The sequence below is a fragment of the Grammomys surdaster genome, unplaced genomic scaffold (assembly GCF_004785775.1).
Source record: "Grammomys surdaster isolate TR1022 unplaced genomic scaffold, NIH_TR_1.0 437, whole genome shotgun sequence".
In the NCBI taxonomy this organism is placed as follows: domain Eukaryota; kingdom Metazoa; phylum Chordata; class Mammalia; order Rodentia; family Muridae; genus Grammomys; species Grammomys surdaster.
The window spans coordinates 361397-381730 of NW_021604856.1; the positions used below are offsets into that span (position 1 = coordinate 361397).

The 20334-nt window shown below is 36.2% G+C and overlaps 1 protein-coding gene across 1 annotated transcript in view; it reads left to right on the forward strand.

Moving 5' to 3' along the window:
• Positions 1–20334, forward strand: part of Herc1 (HECT and RLD domain containing E3 ubiquitin protein ligase family member 1) — a 151997-nt gene that overhangs the window by 45432 nt on the left and 86231 nt on the right. Inside the window, exons 13-22 of the mRNA XM_028781433.1 lie at positions 176–179; positions 677–868; positions 3650–3871; positions 6794–6967; positions 8876–8990; positions 9080–9200; positions 10987–11158; positions 14461–14773; positions 15179–15299; positions 17300–17351. Coding sequence (XP_028637266.1) covers positions 176–179; positions 677–868; positions 3650–3871; positions 6794–6967; positions 8876–8990; positions 9080–9200; positions 10987–11158; positions 14461–14773; positions 15179–15299; positions 17300–17351 — 1486 coding nt within the window. The remainder of the gene's footprint in view (positions 1–175; positions 180–676; positions 869–3649; positions 3872–6793; positions 6968–8875; positions 8991–9079; positions 9201–10986; positions 11159–14460; positions 14774–15178; positions 15300–17299; positions 17352–20334) is intronic.

Genomic DNA, 20334 nt, shown 5'->3' on the forward strand with positions numbered 1-20334 from the left:
GGAGAGGGAGAGGGAGAGGGAGAGGGAGAGGGAGAGGGAGAGGGAGAGAATGAATTCACTTGAGAAACCAAGACTATTATTTATTAGTCTGGTTTGACTGTTATTATGCAATGTAAATTTATTGTTCATTTAGACTGAGCTCACTTCTAAATGTCCCTCCTTTCCCTGAATACAGTGCAGTAATGGAACAAATTCAATTGTAAAGTGTTGCCCATAATGAAAGGGCAGGTATTTTATGATGATCTTAATTTTAAAATTATTTTAATTTAGAAAAATATAAAAAACTTGCCTTATTAGAATGTTAACATCACAGGAAGATGGGAAATTTTGATTGCTTTGGTCATAGTTGTGTCTGCACCTAGAATAGCACTTAGTCTCTTGTAGGTACTCTGAATTTAAAAACGGGGTTAAATTAATGGATGTGGTATTAGAATGTATCTTAGAAAGCAGTTTCTGTGTTTTGAGTTTGTTGGCTGCAAGGTAAGTTTGCTTTTCTACATAGTGCCTCTAGGTTTTATTTTCTGATAGTAAATACTAACACTACAAGCTATCAGGTAGGTATTGAACAAATAGTTATTGAATTTGTTTACTCTCTTTCCAAACTGAAGAAGTATTTTGGTTCTTTTTAAAGTTTGTTTGAGGTAACTGATTTACATTGCATTCTTGCTCTTTCTAGATGTGGTATATGTGTCAGCTGCGGGCAGTATGCTCTGCCAGATTGTTAACTCTCTACTGTTACTCCCGGTGTCGGTGGCTCGTCCTCTATTGAGTTACCTCCTCGACCTCTTGCCACCTCTTGATTGCCTTAATAGACTCCTGCCAGCTGCTGCTCTTTTAGAAGACCAAGAGTTACAGTGGCCTCTTCATGGTAAGTACAGGCAATAAAAGTTAAATAATGCTCTCGAGAAAAGTTGTTCTTCTTTCATATATCAAAGAAATGAATATATTTCATATTTCAAATAAACACAATATGAGTGTTTCATGTGATCAAAAAGATGTGATATCTTCTAAGAGTGAACAGTCCGAAGTGGGTAGCTGACATGCAGTAGCTAAGAAAGTTGTTTCTGGATGTTAAAGAAAGCATCTTTTATGGTCAGTGGTTCTGAGGCTTTTTGTTCTTCAGAGTTTGACATGATTGAAATTAAGATGTGTTAAATCTCCAACCCAAATAAGACCAGTCAAAGAAAACACAACTCAGTAATTATGAATATAAACTGCACGCCTATTGGGCAGATTTACCGTTACACCACTCTATTCCCCAGCTATGAGATCCCTTATATCTTGCGTTTTTTTCAGGCCACATGCTTCTCCTCCATTGTCCTTCCACCTCTTCCTCCTCCATCATCTTCCTCCCTCGTCGTGACATTACCAAATATATAAAGCTATTGGATAATCTTTAAACATTAGAGTTTCATTTTTACTGGGTACCACATGGATGGCGGGTTGGTCTGGGTTCAGCCTAGCCTTGTGGAGACAGCGTGGAAGATTGGTGGGGCCATCTCCCACACTGGCGTCTCGTGGGTGGCAGGGCTGGTGCTTCTGGCCCTCCTGAGCCCGCCTGAGCCGAGCAGCAGCGAGAACACGCAGCCACTTGTGGCCTCAGGCCTTGCCTAGTCGGGAACATGGCGGCTCTGTAACTACAAGCCAGATCAGGTGCCCCCGTTTTAAAATATTACCCCCAAGAAGATATGTCTTAACAACAGTAGCAAAATTGTGTTATACTTTAGTCAGCATTACTTTTTTCCTTTGAGGTATTTAAAATAACAATACATTTATAACCAGTGGATCATTACATTCAATTTAAGCATTTTATTTCATAAATATAAAAAGTTATAATTTCAAATATGTATTTGATAATAACACTTCTTATTTTGGTTGGATATATAGACAACTGGTTGAATTTTAAAATGGAGATTGAGAGTATCAATCTCCATTTTAAAATTTAAAGTATCAAATGCATCTTTTTAGTGCATTTGATTTTAAACATGGCATTCTAATTCATTCTTGGTTTATATAATGCTGGTGATTCTAGACAGCTGACAATAGCTTATGTTTGCAAGAGTATTATTGTTATCTATTGGAGACTTTGTCTTGAGGTTGTCAGACTTCACCATTGGAACATAAGATCTTTCAAAGTTAGTGAATTGTCTTTTTTGTTTGTTTGTTTGTTTGTTTGTCTCTGCTAGTAACTTCTTGTGTAACCTTGAGAAAGTTGTTCAGTGCCTAGAGTGTTTGTTTTGTTGTTGTTGTTGTTGTTTTTCTAGAAAGCATTGGACTTTGACAGGATAACATTGAAGCTCTCTTGCTGGAGCAGTGGTCGGTTTGGTTAACCACTGCATTGAAATGGTCAAAATATCAAATTCATGACTATGCTGATAACAACATAGTGATTTGGCTTGATGTGGATAGTTTCGGAATTATTTTTGCTTTAAAGTGTCTTAGAACTTTCTTGTGTTAGATGAGCTAAGTATCCTTCTGATCTGGATTTCTTTGGGTTTACAACTGATTATTTTTTAAAAAGTTTCTCTTTTTCGTGCTGTTCTTGCCTGGTTTGCTAAATTAGTACTATATTCATATAGTATGAATTTGGAATCTTAATTCTTTTTTTCCTGTTTTCTGAAGTAATTTTTGTAAGGTACAGATTATCTTTTATTAGAATGCTAGAGGAATTTTTCTATGAAATTACCTGGCCCTTGTGGTTTATTTACTTATGTTTTTATTGTATATGTGCATGGTTTGTGGGATTTTTTTCCAATATATTTTAGAAATTGATGTTTTTCTAGAAAATGTTATTTTGTTGACTTTAAAGTTTATTGGTGTAAAAGTGATTGCATTTATTTGTGGTTTAAAAAAATTCCTTATGTAAGCATTGCTATATATTCTTTTTATTTCTATTTTTAAAATATATGGAGTCTGTTTTTCTTTATTAGTGTTATTAGACTTGTCCATTCATTTTTTTTTCAAATATCTGCCTTTTGGAATGCTATTTTCTCCACCACTGATTTCTGATTTCTGTTATCTTTACAGTTATCATGTGTGTATGTGTGTGTGTGTTTGTGTGTTTGTATGTGTGCACGCATGTGTGTGCATGTGAAGAACTTTTAGAAACAAGTATCCAATAAGAAAGCCTGGGTCTGGATCTTAGTATAAGACAGTTCTGAGTTCAAGCCATAAGAACATTAAGCAATAGTGTCACTTTAATTAATGAATTTGTTTTTGGTTTTGGAGAAACAGTCCCAAAGACTAATTAAAAATGGTAAAATTTTGGGAGGCAGAGACAGGTGGATTTCTGAGTTCGAGGCTAGCCTGGGCTATACAGAGCAACCCTGTCTCAAAAAAAAAAAAAGTAAAATTTAATCTAGATAGTATAATAGAATCCATTGAGATAAGTTTGCATGTGCTGATTTAGTATTTATCTTAAAATTAGTAACTTTACAAAGGAAAAATTATTTGACAGCCTTACATGTCTGAGTAATTTTAAATTAGTCTAACAGACCAAGTAATTTGTAAACAGAAAATACTTTGTGTTCTTTTAAAGAATATATTTTTTTCAATATATTATAGTTTAATAGGTTAGAGACAATGAGCAAACTTTTAAAATGTAAAAATAACAGATAAAGACACAATTACTATTGATTTCTCTCTTTAGGGGGGCCAGAAGTAATTGACCCAGCCGGTGTGCCATTACCTCAGCCAGCTCAATCTTGGGTATGGCTTGTGGATCTGGAAAGAACAATTGCTCTCCTCATTGGGCGATGTCTTGGTGGCATGCTTCAAGGCTCCCCTGTGTCTCCAGAGGAACAGGATACTGCATATTGGATGAAAACACCACTTTTCAGTGATGGTGTGGAAATGGACACCCCTCAGTTGGGTAATATGCTTCTCTGGAGCACGTGAAACACGTACTTCTTTGTTTCTTCTTGGAGATTTCTTACCTGAGTGTTAAATACAGAACTCATGCATTTTCCACATTAGTTTAAAAGAGGATCTAAAATTGTAATGTACAGTCCACAGAGAAAGTGTAGTGTGCAGCATGGCTGTGAACCACTAGTGTAGGGATGTGTGGATCGAGGGGAATGTTGGGCAGTAGTTCTCAACCTTTGGAATGCTGCAACCCTTTAATAGAGTTTTTCATGATGTGGTGATACCCAGCCATAAAATTATTTCATTGCTACTTCATAACTGTAATTTTCTACTGTTACGAATCATAATATAAATATCAGATATTTAGGATATGTGGTATGCCATCTTCAAGGGGGTCGTGACCCCTAAGTTTTGAACCCCCGGTATAAAGCCAATTATTGTAGCTCAGTCCTGTAATCCCAGCATTTGAGAGCCTCCGTCAGGAGAATTACTACAAGATCTAGTCTGAGGTATATGATAACTTTCAGGCTTTATTGGGCTACAATGGGAGACCTTCATTTCAAAAAAGCCAGAAATACAGGTCTGATCTTATTCTGTTACACTTTTCACTCATTTTGATCAAGTCATAGAAACAATGTTTGTGTTCTAAAGCTTGGGGTTAGAAAATCTCTTCCCTGAGTAGAATGCACTGGAAGAGTACCTATCAAGACTGAGCAATATGCAGTTTTCAGGCACTATCTTAGTTGGGGTTACAATTGCTGTGATGGAACACCATGACCAAAAGCACCTTGGAGAAGAATGGGTTTATTTGGCTTATACTTGTTCATCAATAAAGAAGTCAGAAGATGACAGGAACCTGGAGTCAGGAGGAATGCTGCTTGCTCCCCATGACTTGCTCAGCCTGCTTTCTCATAGAAACCAGGACCATCAGCCCTGGGGCAAACCCTCCCACAATGGACTGGGCCCTACCATGTTAATCACTAAGAAAATACCCTACAGGCTTATCTATAGTCCAATCTTATAAAGGCATTTTCTCAATTGAGAGTCTCTCTTCTCAAATGACTATAGCTTGTGTCAAGTTGACAGAAAACTAGCCAGCACAGCCACTACCCATAGGTTTGAATGGCAGGTCTTATTCCTCCTTTTGTAGTTTCCTTTGGGAATTCCTTTTCATTCCACATCTCCCATTTCTCTTCTTTGTTGGCTCTTAAACTGAACACAAGATTTATTCAGTGTCCCAGTATATGATCTAGTAGTTTTATGTACGATTGGTGTTTTAATCTCTCTGGGCCTCTAAATTTGACTCTGAAATATTAAGTAGGATTAGCTATCTTATAGTAAGACTAATTTTTGTTATTTTTCAAGTAAGAAAAAGACTCAGATATATACAAGGTAAAGTCAAGAGAGGGTGGGGAAGAGAGGAAATAAGAGGGAGCTCACAGGGTAGAAAAGGGCTGGGGTAGACAGGGAGAAAGGGAGGGTAGAAAGAAAAAAGTTTTGCTTTGGACATGCACATATGGTAAATAAGAGGAAGGAAAACAGTTCCTTTTTTAAATAGAAGCAAGTACCCATCGTTTCACTTTTGAACTAGAACGTGATTTTGACTGTGACTAATGAATGCTAGACTGACTGATACATATGATGCAGAGAAAATTAGATTGTGGGATACTCAGGCAACAATTAGCAGGATAAGATTCCAGAGTTTTCAGCACTCATGCTTGTGGTAGTCCTTAATAATCCCTTGAGTAAAAAAGGTGGCTGTTGATTCATACATACCTTTGAACTGGACTTAAGTATGAATAAAATAAACTTTAGTTTTAATATTATTTTTTAGCTTTTAAGAAATATAATTGTGTAACATCAAGAAAAGGTATTTGCCTCTGTAAAACTGAATGTGTAATAGTTCTATTATTTTATGGGTTGAATTGCCTTCTGGTACTTGTAAAAACCCTGATCATCATTTTGGAGCAGTGGAAGAAAAAAGTGAAGTGATTCAGCTGTAGGTGTGCACAGTCTCAGCATTGTAGTACTTGGGAGAAAGAGGGTCAGCCCAGACAGCAGGGTAACACCCTTGTTTCCAAAAATGTAGTAATTATTCTGGATGCTAAAGGTCCTGTTGAGAAGTTGTTCTCTGCATCTCTGATCCTTCTGAATCACTCTTAACTGATTGTTTCCCTTTAAGTCCATTAAAGATAAAGCATTTTATTGTCTTTCCCTGTGGTTCTACTTTTTTCAAAGAGGATACCATGCAGTTTTAATACAGTGTTCTCAAGATGTGCTTCATGTGTAGGACATTTTGCATCCCTGGCTCTATTTGCCAAATTGTCCATTTTTTTCTTTAGAGGGAGTTAGAGAGGTGATACTGTCTCCAACAAAAAAAATTAGAGGGCTTTGTTTTAGTAGTGTCTACTTTAGCCCCAATTACATAATTTCATATTTTGAGTATATTAGATTTTATTTGAAGTTATAAAATTTATGAAGTTTTAAATTGGGAGTTTAGCCAGATGGTAGTGGCACACATCTTTAATCCCAGCAGCTGGGAGGCAGAGGCAGGCAGATCTCTTAAGTTTGAGGTCAGGGTGGTCTACAGAGTGAGTTCCAGGACAGGCAGAGCTGCACAGAGAAACCCTGTCTCAAATCCCTAACATCAAACAAAGAGAACTGGAGGACTGATAGCTCAGGGTGTACAGTGTTTGCTGCTAGGACTGAAAACTGAGCTTCCTCACTAGGACCTGCTTGGTGGGAGGAGAAAAGTGACTCCTACAAGTTGTCCTCTGACCTCCCATATGCTGTGGTGCTCATACACACTTACACACGCATGCATGCACATGCACGCACGCACACACATACGCATGCACAGGGATGATGGGAGAAAGAGAAAAATGAATAAATAGAATTATTAATTTTTAACTTTTTTTTTAAAAAATAGATAAATGTATGAGCTGCCTATTAGAAGTAGCTCTTTCAGGAAATGAAGAACAGAAGCCTTTTGATTACAAATTGCGGCCTGAAATTGCTGTCTATGTAGACTTGGCATTGGGTTGTTCTAAAGAGCCTGCCAGAAGCCTTTGGATCAGCATGCAGGATTATGCTGTTAGTAAAGGTAAGATAAAGAGAATGACATGGGTAAATATATAGCTAACTTACCTAACTAGTTCAGGTGTGAAAAATGCATCAGGTTATTTGTCATATTCACATATATCCCATTTAAAGAAAATTGATTGCATTAAAGTTGGACTCTGTAATAAACCATTTTATAAAAGTATTCAGTGACTCATTAGAGAATGTGTATTTAGATGTATAGGCTGTAGGCCTCTGAGTATTTCGTTTATTTGTACTCCAGATTTCATTTCCACCCTCCGACTATTCCACATCCCATACCTCCAACACACCCCCCTGTCTCCACAAGGCTGTCCCCACCCCCCACCCCACTTGAACTCTAAACTTCCTGGGGCCTCCATTCTATTGAGGGTTAGGTACATCATCTTTATTTTAAGAGTATATACTCTATCTAGTATAATATATTCCATGGTCTGCCAACATAGAATTAGGAACGCAAGAATTGTCGGGCTGTGGTGATACACGCCTTTAATCCCAGCACTTGGGAGGCAGAGGCCAGCCTGGTCTACAAAGTGATTTCCAGGACAGCCAGGGCTACACAGAGAAACCCTGTCTCGAAAAAACAAACAAACAAACAAACAAACAGCGCAAGAATTAAAGAATGCAGGGGTGGGGAGGGGGAGGGACAACCCACCTAACTAGTTTGTTTTCTTTATTTAATGCTGCGGTTTGAGCTTTCAATTATATACATTCATTTCTGTTCAGATATTTTTAATTGGCCAGATGTTCTTGTACTCTCACAGGATCTACTTTTGTGGCTTAAAATAATACTATATATATGCAAATCATATACATGTCATATATAGTTTCATATGTGTGTGTGCATAAGTGAATAGCTTTTAAACTGCTTAATGGAAAGTGTTCACATCTAGAACACTTGTGTGGTCTTCCATTCTCCTATATTCTTGTTGGCTTCAAATTTTAACAGTACTTTCAGAATTTATATGAACTCTCAACTTGTCACTACTGAATTGTTTCTACCCTGGTTTGACCACCGTCATTGCTTACTGCAGTAATGAGTTCTGTTTTTACTATCTGTATAGTAAGTTCTTCATCCAAGAGGTAAAAAGTTTAAAATATGTCAGATCATGCCATTTCCGTGTTCAAAGCTCTCTGTACTGCTCCCCATTTTTTTTTTTAAAAAAGTCATATCTAAAGGGTTTGTACTGGTTTGCAAGACAAGTTATAGTCTAATTCCCCACCAGCTCTCTAATGTTGTCTCCTACCACTCTTGTACATGTATGTACCTTTGCTCCAGCAATTCTGACTTCTTGAACCCTCAAGCTGTGTTTTTTTTTTAAAAGATTTATTTATTTATTTTATTTATGATACACTGTCGCTGTCTTCGGACACACCAGAAGAGGGCATCCAATCTCATTACGGATGGTTGTGAGCTACCATGTGGTTGCTGGGATTCGAACTCAGGACCTCTGGAAGAGCAGTCAGTGCTCTTAACCGCTGAGCCATCTCTCCAGCCCGTCAAGCTGTGTTCTTAACACATGGCTATCCTAATGATGTTCTGTATCCATGGCATTTCTTTCCTTGCTTCACTTAGATCTCTGTTCAAATCAGAAAGCTCATCAGAGCACTCTGTATGAAATAATAATTATACAGCACAGTTCCCCAATTCTTACCCCACTTTGTTTCTCTCCGTAGCCCTTGCCTGTCATATTCAGTTACTGTTTTTTGCATCTCCATACCCCATACCACGATTCAAATTCCATGAGATCTGAGTTATGGTTCAAAACTGTATCCACAGCACCTGAAACAGTATTTGTGCATTTGTTCAAAATGTCAGTGAAATTCAGGTGTTTGGAAGTGAAAGCTATTAATATTACCTCAGAACTGTTTTCTGAGTGTTTTAAATGTCACTGTATCATTTTATTTTCAGATTGGGACAGTGCAACTTTAAGTAATGAATCACTCTTGGACACTGTGTCTAGATTTGTTCTTGCAGCACTCCTCAAGCACACAAACTTACTTAGCCAAGCATGTGGAGAAAGCCGGCAAGTAACTTAAAAACTATCCTCAGACAAATATTTGCTCTCATGATGTTAGAAATTAGGTAACTTTTCTATTTTGGTTCTTTATTTAGATACCAACCTGGTAAAAGCTTATCAGAAGTGTATCGTTGTGTATACAAAGTTCGAAGTCGTTTACTTGCTTGCAAGAACCTTGAACTTATTCAAACCAGGTCATCATCACGAGACAGATGGGTAAAGTTGGAAATCAATTAATTTCTATCTTTTCCTGCAAGCTTGTCAGAGGTGGCCCCACAATTTATGAAAAACATGCCTTGATTTGTGCGAATGTTCAGAACATGCTAGCATGTTTTCTAGTGGAAAGTACTGGAAGAATAAAAGTGTTGGGGTTTATTTACCCCATTTTCGTCAAATGCAATAGGGCTGCTAGGTAATAGCCTGCATAGATGATAGTTACAAACCAGCGTGTTCATAGCATGGGTGACGGTCTACTTTGTTGTTATTGATTAACTTACATTGGAATTACCCTGTTTAACTTATGATGCCAGAAATTATCAGAGATATTACCAGATACCTCAGGTTGATTTAAAAAATGCAACAATCATACAAGAACTGAAAATTATTAAAAATTCTCAGTGTAGAAAAGGTGAAAAAAAGCCAAGGTTATAATCAGTGCAGCAGTCCTGTAGTTATAGTTGTATCCTCTGACAGTGAAGATTGAGGCCACTAATTGAGAATGGTCCAGGGTAAATACGGGAACAAGTAGATGATTTTGAAAGGGCTTAGTGATTCTGAAAGCACAACCCTGTGATTATAGAAAGAAGCCTGAGAGCGTCCTCTTCACAGTGCTTACTTTAAAACCGGGACACATCAGAGCCTTCATTCTTTGTAATTTAGTTTCTAAGCATAGACAACAGACAAGACTTCAGCATGTACTGATTAGGATTTATGGATATGAATATTTGAGAGTGACCTTAAATGTTCAGAAGAAATATTAATTTATCATTTCTTGAGGCTCTAATTTGAAACTCATGTATATGAAAGTCAATATATGACAGATGAGCCTCACTGCTAAGTATTTGTATATTGTGACATTTCTAAGTTTTTTACTGGTCATGAATCACGGATACCTTTTATTATGATTATTATTGACAATTTTTATTTGTACTTTGTATTGAAATGTAAGAGATGTATTATTTAGCTACAATATTTGAGACTTTTCTAAGTCTAGATGACTGTTGGGTAGCATGACCGTCATGAGAAACTACATGAACATTGTTATTAACAGATTGGGAAGTTCGGGATTTTTGTGGGTGAGAAGGAGGGCAAAGTTAAATTTTAACATGTGCTATCTTAAGTTTAGAATTCTTGGTGACCTGGTAGAGTTATATGGTAGAGTGCTTATTAAGCTTGTGGAAGGCTTTGAGTTTGAACCCTAGTACTGTTCCCACAGCATTTGTTTGTACAGAGTAATAGCATAGAGAACTTGAAGGGAACCATAGAATAAAATCATCACCTTTTGCTGGCCATGATGGCACACGTCTTTAATTCCAGCACTCGGAGGCAGAGGGAAGTGATTCTCTGAGTTAAAGACTAGCTTGGTATACATAGTGAGTTCCAGCACAGTCAGGGCTAAATAGACCTATCTTAGACCAACCAACCAACCAAACAGTAACAAAACCCCAAAACCAAGTAACAAAAATCACCTTTATGCTTGTATCATGTTGTAACTTACATTGCAGCTTTGTAGTTTATAGCCAAACACAAACTAAAGGTGGATCAATTTATAGCATGACATTTCAATGAAAATACCAGTCAGAAAAGAACATGCATATGTCTGTTTGTATATATGTGCATATAGTCTGTGTAATCTTTGCAAATTACCAGTGTATCATTTGTGAAGCTTATGTGTTATTGATATCAGCAGGATTTTCTAAGACATAAAAATATAGTTTTCTTGAAAACTTTTTAAAGCTTTGAAAAAAATATAGTCAATGTAGTTTCCTATCATTTCTTTAAGATCTCAGACAACCAAGACTCTGCAGATGTTGATCCTCAAGAGCATTCCTTTACCCGGACCATTGATGAGGAAGCCGAAATGGAAGAGCTGGCTGAGAGAGACAGGGAGGATGGCCACCCAGAGCCAGAAGATGAGGAAGAAGAACGGGAACATGAAGTAATGACCGCTGGCAGTAAGTACATTCTTCTTACTTGAGACGTGAAGATCATGACATTCTGTAGGAAAACAGAGAAAGAGTGTCTATGTAGTGCTTCTAAAAGCATCTGACACTGTGCCAGGGATTTAAGTTTGCAGTAGCCAACATTATAGGAGACTTTTGAAACCAGGGTAGTGTCACTCTAATGTTTTTGTATTGCATGTTCTGGTTTGAAAAGCCCTTAAAGTTTCAGTTTTCATCAAGCTGGAGACCTCTTTGTGGAGAAGGAACCCCTTACTGTGCCATTTAGGAGGCCCAAATTATGTTTTATTTGTAGAGCTTTTGAAATTGCAAATTTCAACTATAATTTCTTTCAGAAGGTATAAGAGATAGAAGCAATGATAGAACAATGATATGAGAATAACTTTGAGTGTATGGATGAAACTTTTTATATTCTAAACCTCCAGATAATTTTTAAAAAGTAGTTATTTATATGTTTAAAGAGAATTATCAAAGCTTTTCAAATCTTTATCAATATCTTAAGTGATTTGGGTATTTTACATTAACATACATATTTAGTTTGTAGCCTACAACCTCAAGTACATTTGATTTTGACATTATTTGTGTATATTTTCAACTTACAAGGAGGTGGCATTGGGATTAAATTTAGGCTTTTAGAAATAAGACAAGCACTGTACCTTTGATCTGTATGCCCTAGCTATAGTATACATTTAACTGCTTTCTGTGTATTTCTAAAAGTTATTTTGAGATGTCTCAAAGAAAACTAAAAAGAATTTAAACAATAAAAAAATAAGGTGGAATAAAGGAATTCACAGATAGGGAGGTTGACTAGTAGAATTTTGCAAGCTAAACTGAGAACTTCCGTAGCTAAATAAAGCATTAGTTCAAAAATTTCTGGAAAAGAGGTCAGAGAGAACAGCATAATAACACTAGTATTCCCTTACAATAAAACAAAACATAACAGTCATTTGGGGAATGGTAATGTATAAACTTGCATTGGGCCTGGTGTCTGGGGTTTCCACATAGTGATTCATAATTCTTATAGTAGTCTTAAAGTTCTAATAATGTTCCATTGTAAAGATAGGAGAATTGAGGCTTAAGGAGGCAGAATTATGTACCTAAAGCCACAGTTAGTAACAGCTTGAATTAGAACCAGTTCTGGAAATTCTTTTACTGACTTCTACCTCTGGACTCTTGAGCATTTTTGCTTTAATTTTACAGAAGTAAGGAACATTTTATAGCATAATGAAAAATATATTCTCCAAATGTAAAGGTCCAATATGAGTTTAAAGGACAGCATGGCTCAGTGGGTAAAGGTCATTCTGCCAAACCAGGCAACCTAAATTTGATCCCTAAAATGATGAAAGGAGAGAACCAACTCCTGCCAGTAGCTTCTGATCTCCACACGTCTGCCTCCCCCAATACATAAATAAAATAAATGTTAAGAAATAAAGTTGTACACACTTTTAAATAGTAATTTTCATATTAATGGATGAACCTAATGTTTTGCCAAGTTTTTTTCCTGAATTTCCCGTTAAGAATAAATACCACTTATACTCTAAATTTGAGCAAAAATTTTTTTAACTATTGTAAAATATTCACTATTATAATAGCAGACTCAGAACGAACCTTGCTGATTCAGTAGCATTTTATACTTGTGAGCAACATGGGCTGTGTCAAATGGACCTCCATGATGATGGTGTCTTAACTGTGGAGGCAGTCTTGCCTATCATAAACAGTTTCAGTTTTAGCAAAGACTTAGTGGCTGCTCTTTTTTAATGTGTTTAAGATGCAGTCAAGTTCAATTGTTAGAAATTATATAAACTCAGATAGGAAGAAGCTTTTCATTATTCATAAGCTTAAATTTGTCTGTTTTCCAGTATAAAGGCAAAAAAGGAGGAGGAGGGATGGGATAGAGGATTAATGGGTGGGGGAACGGAGAAGGGGGATGACATCGGAAATGTAAATAAATAAAATACTGAATAAATAAAATAAAATAAAAATAAAAAAATTCATCTGTTTTCCTTGTAACCTGACATTTTTTTCTATACCAAGGTGTTGAACATTTCAGAAATAAGCAAGTTTTTTGTTCTTGAAACATAACCTAGAGAGCAATGGCTCTCGACCTATGCATTACAATCCCTTTTGGGGTATGTCAAACGGATTTCATAGGGGTCTTCTAAAACCATCCTGTGTATTAGGTATTTACATTATGATTTGTGACAATAGCAAAATTACAGTTATAAAGTAGCAGTGAAAATAACTTTATTGCTGGGGGTCATCACAACATGAGGAACTATTGTGTCACAGCATCAGGGTCACAGTGTTAGGAAAGATGAGAGCTACTGACCTAGAGCTTTATATTGATCTTTAGAACCAGCCAGAGGATTTGTTAAAACATTGCTGGGCTCCGTTTGTAGAGCTTCTGATTCTTCAAGTTTGGGCGGGCCTGATATTTGCATTTGCACAGTTGCACAAAAACTGTAGCTGCTGCTGGTCTGAGACTATACTTTAGAAAACTGACCTAACTCACTAGTAAGATTTGAAATCCTGGAGAAGGGGACCCACTCTGTCATTCTTTGGTTCTTATGTAACCTTTTTGACTAGATGTAGGAATCATATTACTACAAAAGCTGATTAACAAAAGCATAAAATGTTTGTTGCTTTTGCATGTACATGGGGATCCTCATAAGAAATTGAATTTGAAAAGAAATGACTAAGTCATTAAATATAAATGATTTTGTATTTCGTCAATAAAGAACAATTAATTTAAGAAATGATAGGACAGGTAGGGGAAATTCTAAGGATGTTATAAGAAAATCTGGGAAGCAGGACAGGTAGTCACATTAGAGAATTTAGCCTGATTTGGCAGCCCCATTAGCAGTCTGTGGTGACTGAGGCTATTTCTAACCTTGATCCTCAAAGGATGTCTCCTCTCAAAAGAGTCTACATGACTTGCTTCATGGGAGGAAAAGACAGGCCAAATGGCCCTTTTCAAAGTCACAGATGTCATGTGATTACACCTAAGTAGTCAGTTTACCAATTTGACGTGTTTTAAAATGGCACAACTCTAATTCTTTGAAGGTGGAACCATCCAAACCAAATTCTATGATGTATATACACATTTCCTATTGCAATTTTTATGAAAAGTATGATACTTGCTGTAACTTTCTTAATATGCTATATTTCTTGTCTAAAAACTGATTTTTCCCTGTTTCCGTAGGTTTTGGTTCAAACTTCGTGACTATTTTCATTGTTATTTTCTTTGCTTTTCTCCCCCACGTGTTAAGACCTTGTTTTTGTGTTGCATGTTACAGAAATCTTTCAGTGTTTCCTCTCAGCCCGAGAAGTAGCTCGCAGCCGAGACCGAGATAGAATGAACAGTGGGGCAGGGTCTGGGGTCCGAGCTGATGACCCACCTCCACAGTCTCAGCAAGAGCGACGGCTCAGCACAGACCTTCCTGAGGGGCAGGATGTATACACTGCTGCCTGCAACTCTGTGATCCACCGCTGTGCGCTCTTAATATTAGGAGTGAGTCCTGTGATTGATGAGCTTCAGAAGCGAAGGGAAGAAGGGCAGTCGCAGCAGCCTTCCGTGAGTGCCTCTGAAGGCACTGGACTTATGACCAGGTGGGCCTGACTGAAAACTGAAAATGTTGTTCTCTTCCCTGTGGTACTTTTTACAGTGAGTTTCTGTTTGGTAGTGTCAAAGACAGAGGGTGAAATACAAGTTGGCTAGAATGAATTGAAAAACAGTAGTGCTGGTTCAGCACTACTCCATGAAAGGAAGTTTTCCATATATATAAACAGCCACAGTTAACAAACATCCAAAAATTACTCACATCGTTCTGTAATGTAACAGTATAAAAATATTTGATGTAATTCCAAAGGGTTTTACTTTATTACGCGAGCCAAGCTTTCTATGGGCGGACATAATGATTTCACTGGGCTTGATGTTCCTGTCGCTAGTTCCATTCAGTTTATGTTCACTAACAGTCCCTAATCAAAACCCTTTTCTTTGTGTATGTGAGACAGGAGTGAAAGTCTCACTGCTGAGAGTCGCCTCGTTCATGCAAGTCCAAGTTACAGACTGATCAAATCAAGGAGTGAATCTGATTTGTCTCAGCCTGAATCAGATGAAGAGGGCTATGCACTGGTAGGTACATAAGAGTCCTTGAAAGAAGGACTCTTGCTTTCAAGCTATAGATATATAAAGCTTTTGGGTAGAATCATTTATACTTGTTTTAGGCATTTACAAACTTGTAAGATTTATAATAGAAATAATATAGCTATATTACATTTGTCAGTGGTTTTGATCTTCAGTCCTGACTTATTCCTGAGGTCCTAATTCATAGATTTGACTCTTGCCTAGACTGCTGGATGAGTTGGTCTGCCCAAATCTTAGCTCATACAATAGTGGTTTCTTCTTTCTCATAACCTCCTTCTCTAGTGGTTTATTAGGTGGTAACCCAGTATTCTTATATGTCTAGTAGTGCCCCTAGGTTGTTAGTCAATGAAATATAAATCTTTTTCAAATAAACAAAGGTGACTAGTTCAATGATAAATCTTTATTTGAGCCTTCTTTTGTAACATATATTTTATAATGAATTATCTACTCTGTCTTAGTGAACCAAAAATACCGAACCCTATTTGATTGGCATTCATTGAATCATTTGAATTAGACTGTCATTCTTTTTTTTTTTTTTTTTTTTTTTTTGGTTTTTTCGAGACAGGGTTTCTCTGTATAGCTCTGGCTGTCCTGGAACTCACTCTGTAGACCAGGCTGGCCTCGAACTCAGAAATCCGCCTGCCTCTGCCTCCCGAGTGCTGGGATTAAAGGCATGCGCCACTACCGCCCTGCTAGACTGTCATTCTTACCAACGTTTTGTGGCTTACTTTTAATGCTATTACTAGCTTCATAAGAACTAAAAGGGTTCAGCATATAGCAAATACTTTACAAAAGGATAATCTATATGAATGGATGAATATTGAAAAAAGACTATAGATAAGAAGATAAAGCCCCGAGTAAGATTTATGCATTGCTAGGAATTTTCTAAGTAGAGAGGTGCCACCAAGATATATTATCCAATTCAGAGTGTCTAAAAGATAAAGACAGCTCAGTTAAAGAGAAGTAGCTATTTCTAGGTTTGAGGTGAGATTAATTTTTTCTTACACAAAGGTATATGTGATGAAAAAATTTTATAACACAGTCTTTAGGAGACTAGTTGGATGATTTGTTTTATTCAGCATAAAATGGCCTTACTAAGACCTAGCACTTTGAATTGATGTATATCTATAGACAGATAAGACAACATATGTTTACCTGCACTTTTGTACATGTGTATGTTTGTTTATGTCATAGGTAAAGGCTTTCTACAGTACTTATCAAATGATCCTCTTCCATAGTCTTATATATATTCTTCTGTTTGTGTGAACACTGTCAAAGTACAACTGAAATTGTCATAATGTTAAATACATGAACTTACGTTAACTTAGTATAGTTTATATGTAATTGTCTGTGCATATGGACAGTTGAGAGTAGACAGTCTGTACCTTCCACCGCCTGATACAGAGATAATAAACTTCTGTTTTTCTTAAGTTGTCTGCAGTTTCATCAATTGGGATTTCTCTATTTTAACAGATTTAATAAAAGCTTAAAAGTATTTTTGAATGCCAGTAGAGTCTTAGAACTCTGTAACTTTCTTTGTTAGAGTATTTCTCAGGTGATGTCTGAATTCCCAGTCAAGGCTAGTGCAAAGTTTAAAAAGAAAGGAAAATAAAGCCAGAAAAAGAAGTAGTAATTTTGAGAACTAAGACATTATTGCAGTGGTTTTAGGTATTTAACATATTATTGTCATGCTGTAATTGGGAGACAAGCATAAAGACGAGAAAGGCAGCAGCAAATACAACCGTTGCCCTTTCATTGTGGTAATCAATGCATGCGTTTTTGCTTGAGTTTGGATCTGTGAAGTTATATGTGTGAAACAATATAACTTCTGAAACAACTTCTATAGTTGTTTTCAGTGGGTGTGTTGTTGGTCTGACTTTATTGGTGAAAAAATAGGACATTACTATAACTATATGGGTTATTTTAATGCTTTATTAAATGTTAATAAAACTTTTTAACACCTAAACTTTTTTTTTAACTTGTTATAGAGTAGCCGCCGGAATGTTGACTTTGATTTGGCATCATCTCATAGGAAGAGAGGTAAAGCCAGCTTAAATTAAGTGCTGTCTTTCTGTCTGATACATTTCAATCTAATTGTTACTGGGATATCATTACCAAAAGCAATTGAGAATATTTTATTAGAAAAATTAAAAGGAACGTAATTTTCTCCAAAATGCACATATATTTAAAATCTGGGAATGCATATCAGTTAATTATTAGCATTGTTTTTTCATGTGTTTTGTTTAAAAAAGCACTTTTAAGAGGTATTATAGAATTCCAGAAATGCTGCCTGTCTTTTTTGGGAGATTATGTGTATAGCTTTCTGTGCTCTAGCTCACTAGTGGAGTTGCCTAATACACACATACATACACCTTCAGATAAAAGTTTCTTCATTGCCTTTCCTGTTTGTTCTTTTATTATATGGGATGCAGTATTATAGTATTACCAGAAGTCTTTTCTTCGTAGCTCTAGATTAATGGGTATTAGTCAACACATCGCAAATGGAGGAAAAGAGCAGTGGCTTTAGATAATATAATCCAAGGGTAACTGGAAATATTCTTAAATATTAATATTCTCTTATTAACTAACACTTTCATTTATGTTCGTAATAGTTTTATAAAAATATAAATTTTTTTTTTGGGGGGGTTTCGAGACAGGGTTTCTCTGTACAGCCCTGGCTGTCCTGGAACTCACTCCGTAGACCAGGCTGGCCTCGAACTCAGAAATCCGCCTGCCTCTGCCTCCCAAGTGCTGGGATTAAAGGCGTGCACCACCACTGCCAGGCAAAAAATATAAAACGTTAAGAATCTCCACTGGTGACTGTTTTCTAAAAGCTTGTGAAAAAAATGTGTGTCTGTGATACTAAACTTCTGTTCTTCAACATGAAACCCTTTCTTGGTGTTTTGGGCTTCTCCCATATGTAAAAAGAACCAGAACCAAACAAAACACTACAAACAAAGAAGAGAAGATAAGGAATGTGGAAAAGGAACATTATAGGTTATATGATTTTTAAAAATTTACATGCCGGGCAGTGGTGTCACATGTCTGTAATCCCAGCACTTGGGAGGCAGAGGCAGGTGGATCTCTGAGTTCGAGGCCAGCCTGGTCTACAGAGTGAGTTCCAGGACAGCCAGAGCTACACAGAGAAACCCTGTCTCGAAAAACCAAAAAGAAAAAAAAAAACCACAAACACACACAAACACACACACACACACACACACACACACACACACACTTAGAAGACAAGACATTGTTACTCCTGTAGAATAAATTTTACTGCAATATTAGAACTATTAAGGCCCAGAACTGATACTTTTATTGAAAGATCTTGAAATTATAATGTATCAAAGGTTCTGGGTTTCTTCAAAACAGAACCAAGTTATTTGTGATATAAAGGAAAACTCAATATTATAAAAGTATTTATTATAATATTCTAATTTTATATATTATGATTTATGTTTAGTATAAAATTATTATAAAACATTAATATAACATACAGTATACATTCTATTTAAAATACTTTGGAAACTGACAGTTCATTTGATTTAACAATCAAGTTTTGGAACATAACTTACCTTTCTAGCTTGTTTAGCTAAGGTGAATATTGTTAACCGTTCTATGTTAAATCTGAGCATACTGGTGCCTGCCTGTTATACCAGCACTCAGCAGCGGTATGGTAGTGCTTATTGATTCCAGGGAGTGAGCAGCTGTAGACTTGCTGAGGAACAGAGGGGAACTAACCTATAGTTTGAGACCTTGCTAATGTAACATTCTGGCATAGCTGTATTTGTAAGTGGTAGTCCATTGACTGTAGTTATTTTTTTTTGTTTTACAACTTTTTATAATGCTCTTGAAGTATACAATTTGATATTTAATCCCTAATCATGCCAGTGTGAAACAAGTATCTTTTAAATAAAGGAAATACTTCCTTTTAAATAAAGGAAGTATGTTTATCTTCGAATAGTATGGAGTAGTCCATATTTTAATTGCAAATCAATGCATTAAAATTATAGAATTGTTGCCTATTGATTTTTTTCAAAGCTTTTATCCTAAAACTATGTATAAATCTCCTATAATTTTAACTCTAAATAGATATAAATTAATAAACCATTAATCTTAACTTGATGCATGGACAAACCATCTTGCTTAAAAATCTCAAGGTAGTACTAGCACCTCCCTATTTTCTTGTTGGAATTTATCTTTTTTGTTGTTGTTTTTAAATCAGAAAAGCATATAGAGACCCTTATGGAATTTTTTTATAACTACTCATTTGGAAATCACAATATGGAGGCAGAGTGATTATTTGAAATTTTATCAAATCAGTTAATGTGGCAGCAATTTGTCGTGTCATTTTTTCTGTCTTAATGTTCCCAGAGAACACATTTGTTCTTTATTTTATTTCTAGGGATTACAATAAAGTAACTAGAAAGTAAAAGAGTTACTATTTTAGGAATGTAATCCAAAACAGTTACTTTTCCGTCTCACAGTCCTAGACTTTAATACATAATAAAATACATACTTTATAGATTTTATTTTATTTACTATAATAAAAACCTTTCGTCAAAATCACGGAAAGTACAGTTTCAGAGTGTCTGGATGGATGGTTCAGTGGTTTAGGCATATACTGCTCTTGGAGAGGACTACCGTTTTATTCCTGTCATCCATATCAGGTTGCTCACTACCTGTAACTCGAGGGCCACAGGGTCGCACGCTCTCATAGATCACCAGTTTCAGGTGAAAAGCTGTGTAGACAGACTCTGTTTCAAAACAAACAACAACAAAATAATCACTGGTATTCATATGCACAGATCCCCCACCCCCGCAAAAAACCCACATACTTTTAAATAAATGTTTAATTAAGAAATTAAAAACGTTTGATACATGTTCTAAATTTTTACAAATCTTATGTATTTAATGATTAGCCTTGTACCATACACTAGAGGAAGTACATATTTTGTTTTGCTTTTAAATAGTAGTATAGTACTTCTTATTCTTATTCACTTGTCAAACTGAATCAGATTCC